General features: G+C 55.4%; 1 protein-coding gene across 2 annotated transcripts in view; it reads right to left on the reverse strand.

Annotated features, from left to right (window-relative positions):
• Positions 1–3,883, reverse strand: part of NKRF (NFKB repressing factor) — a 9,521-nt gene extending 5,638 nt beyond the window's left edge. The window contains exons 1-2 of one of the 2 annotated variants that reach the window (XM_025209918.1): positions 3,798–3,883; positions 3,115–3,206 (exon numbers count right to left, since the gene is read on the reverse strand). In XM_025209918.1, the coding sequence (XP_025065703.1) occupies positions 3,115–3,164 (50 nt within the window). In that variant the 5' untranslated portion in view covers positions 3,165–3,206; positions 3,798–3,883. The remainder of the gene's footprint in view (positions 1–3,114; positions 3,207–3,797) is intronic. The other variant, XM_006028481.2, reaches the window with a different exon arrangement.

Genomic DNA, 3,883 nt, shown 5'->3' on the forward strand with positions numbered 1-3,883 from the left:
GACACACAAAGTGAAGCGCAAGGAGGAGGGGGGGGGGGGGGGGGGGCTGCTCATTGCAAGCTTGGGATCCCCACCCTGCTGCCCTCCCCCTGGGGCCTCTGCAGCTCAAGAGGTGGGATGTGGCACAGCAGGGCAGAGCGGGGCTGGGCAGGGAAACTCCTTCCACTGCAAGCCCTGCACTGCCCTGGCAAAGCGCTCCTTGCCCGCCCAGCAACAGTGGGGGTGGTAGTGCAGGGCTGTGCCCCTTGCTGCTGCCGCCAGGTGGGTAGATGGCACTTTGCCATGGCAGTGCGGAGCTCCTAGCAGTGGAGCTTCCTCACTTGGCCCCACTTTGCCTTGCCACACCAGGTCCCGCCTGTTAGGTCATAAAGGCTCCGGGGAAAGGCAGCAGGGTGGGGAGCCTGAACCCACAGCCCATCCTGCACACAAATCTGGGGGGGGGGATTTGCCCCCCTCCAGCTCCCGCTGAACTCTGCCAGCCTGCAGACAGCTCTTTGCAAAAGTGGAAAATTGGTGTGTTTCTCCATTAAAATGAAAAAACAAAAATCCGCATTTTATCTGTTTTCCCATGAAAAGCAGAAAACCCAGATCCCTGTTCATCACATGAACAGTTTTAAAATCAGGGGGAGTCAAGCAGCATGTTTCAATACAGTTGCAAGTGAAATGTACAATTTAATACTGCTTCAGAGAAAGCAAAGTGGTAGCAGAAAAGGCAGGATAAAGAGGGCTGCCAGGTTGTAATCCAGCAGAAGGAAGCCAAAATCAAATGGCTCATGGACAAAAAGCTTAGTGACAGCCTGCTACAGGTCTCCAACACTGACCTCAGCCAGCAACCAAAGGACTCATCTCCTTTTCAGTAACGTGCACAACTTCACAGAGCAGTTTTTGACTGTTATCATTAGCAGCAATGTACCTGCAACATTTTCATTTCACAGCAACAAAAGTGACATGACAACGACACCCTGTCAGTAACCCCCAGCTCTGTACCCTCCCTGCAAAATCATCAAGATCACAGATGGTTCCTGACAACGTAGATGCATACAACCTCAGCACAGCAAGTTTCCAGGTATCCCACAACTGTCAAGACCTCCCATAGCCTCTGGGATCTATAATCATTTCACTTAGATGGCAAAAGTTAAACAGTCCATCCTTCCCCTCCAACCCCAAAGGCAGCCTCTAAACATTGAATGGAACCAGGAGCTGTAGGTTTCCCATTAAAGTACAAAAAGAAAAGACCGTTCCACCATGCAGCTGGAATTTCAATGAAGAAGAGGATTGGCCAGTTCCAAAGCAAAGACTAAAATCACCATTGGGTTCCAACCACCAACGCTACTGTAAATGAATGGCTTTGAACTGCCTTTTCGTTACTGTGGTTATTCTTCTCGTGTCCTGTCTGAGATTGCTGATGTTGAAGTATTTAGCAGAATTCATTACTGTGGCTATGAGGTCTGGTAGCACCCAAAGGTGCAGACAGACCTAACACCTGAACCACTCCAAGAATGTCACTGATTGGGAACCGATTCACAAGTGTTCACACGTACAGAGCTAAGGGTTCTCGATAGACTCCTCACCTTTTAGGCACTGCACGGCTGCTGACACGCCAGCGGGGATGGTAGAGTACCCAAACCACCATGCCTCCCAGGGGTTAGTGCCTGGACTTTCCCTAGGTTTCCCCTAGAGGGGGAGAAGGCCCAGCTTGGGGCAGGAGGTCGGAGTGGAGGGGTTGCCAGGTGCTGACGGGGCCCGTGTGACTCCTTGATCATAATTCCCAGGGGGCTGGGTGCACTGGGCCCCCTTCCCCTCCAAGAACTCCCCAGCTTTTCCAACCACTCAAGTACCTTGCATTACCAGCAACTGCACAGAGATGTGTGCGGGGTGGAACCTGCAAGGTGGGGATGGCTGCAGGAGTGCAGCACAGAAGGGAAAGGAACAATTAACAATTAATGAGCTAATTCACTTCCCATGGAGTAGGGAACAGACAGGCATTGCACAAGAGGCAAGGCTTTCTTCGGGAGATCTGTTTTATCCCAGCTATACAGCTGGCCCAATAGAGTTAGACAAGCTTTTGAATGAAAGACATTCTTCTTCAGGCCTGATCAGAACCAGCCACTTGCTCTGGTCAGATCTGAAAAATGTCTTGCATTCATAAGCTTGTCTAATTATCCCAACTATACAGTAGGTCCAATAAAAGATACTACCCTAAGAAATCCTTGCTTCTCAATTTCTGGACCATCACAGCTACAACATCACTGTTCCATTACCATTGTGCAACAACCGTTTCATGCCCCTGCCCAATCCCCCCCATCCAGCAACTGACAGACATTTACTGTTATAGGAACAACCACTCATCACCCCAAGTAAACCTAGGATGCCCGTCCAGGGTCCCTAGCAGGGAAGTGAAACTGCTACAGGGGCTTTCTGCTTCCCCACCCTTCCAAATAAGACATTTTGGGCACAGGGGTCGTGGCTGCATCCCAGAGGACCCCCACTGCCCTTCATGGGTTTCGGGGGCTGAGAAACAGTGCGCTCCAGGATGCTTGGAGGCCTGACCAGTCACTAGGCCCCAAATGCTTGGTGTCCTCACATGACGTTGAACCAGTTTGAGGAGGACAGGTCTAAAGCAGCCTGCACATCTACACTCTTGGGGTTTAGAGTACATTTACAGTGCTCTAAGTCAGGGGTGTCAAAAATACGGCTCATAGGCTGGGTCTGGCTCACGGGCCAGTGGACTGGGTCCAACCCTGTGCACACTGCAGGCAGCACAGGGCACTGGACCACCCACGTGTGCTATATGAAGCACAGGGGGCTGGCCTGGGCATGCGTGCTGCCCATGGTGCACAGGCTGCACGTGGCCCAGGGGATCTGGGACATGGGCTGCCTGCAGCGCCGGGGGCAGCTCACGTCCCATGAGCAGTGTATGTCCCATACCAGCCCCAGGGGCTGGCACATGCAGTGTGCAGCTAGGACATGGCACTGTGGGGTCTAGTCCAGCCCAGAAGCTGGCTTAGAGACACCCCTGTTGGTCTGTCCAGAGACTTCCCCAGCCAGGTATGGAGGCCTGAGCAGATCCCATCTTACATTTACATATGAAGAGAGAGCTCTGAATAGCCTGACCTGCAAAGACACTCCTGCACCACCAGGCTGATCAGCCTCTTCTCTGGCATCGCTGCTCAGACCCTGGTGAGCAGCAGCGAAGCCTTGCACTGCTGCTTGGGAGAACAAGAAACAGCAGCTTCAGTAAGGAGGGGGACGGGACAGGACACCACACACAGAGCCAAGCAAGGGGAGGGGGCAGGGGAGCGGATGGCCATCCCCACCCCCTCCGGCCCAGGGCAAGCAAGGGGAGGGGGCAGGGGAGTTTCACCCTTTAACTCCAAACCAGCACCCCCTCCTTGCACCCGGGCATCGATAGGGCTGAACGAACTGCAAAAGCAGCCAAGCACCCCTTGCCATCGGCATCCAGCCGCGGCCGACACTCGGCCCCTTGGCAGCCCTGGATACCGATCACTGGTTTGAGCGGAGGCCAAGCCCTCCTTGGCAGCAACCGCCTGTTGGAGATGCTGGCTCTCTTCCCGACCCCTCGCAAAGACAGCGAGTCCTTCGCACAGCTCTTTCCACCGAGCCTCCCGCCCCGCGGCAGCGCCCGGGGGTCTGCCCGCCGCCCTCGCCCCCGCCCCCGCGCCCTCCTGGCTGCGCTTCGCCACGCGGCACCCCGGAAGTTCACCCCCCGGCCACGAGCGCGCCCCCCCTTCGCGGTGGGGAAGCCTGTAGGCCCCAGGGCCCGGGCGGGCGCGGACCTGCAGCCCAGGAAGACGTGGTTGGCCCACAGCACGGACAGCGCCAGCAGCTGGTCGATGGCGGCGCCCGGGTAGCTCCGCAGGTG

This window comes from Alligator sinensis, unplaced genomic scaffold, assembly GCF_000455745.1.
Source record: "Alligator sinensis unplaced genomic scaffold, ASM45574v1 scaffold157_1, whole genome shotgun sequence".
Classification (NCBI taxonomy): domain Eukaryota; kingdom Metazoa; phylum Chordata; order Crocodylia; family Alligatoridae; genus Alligator; species Alligator sinensis.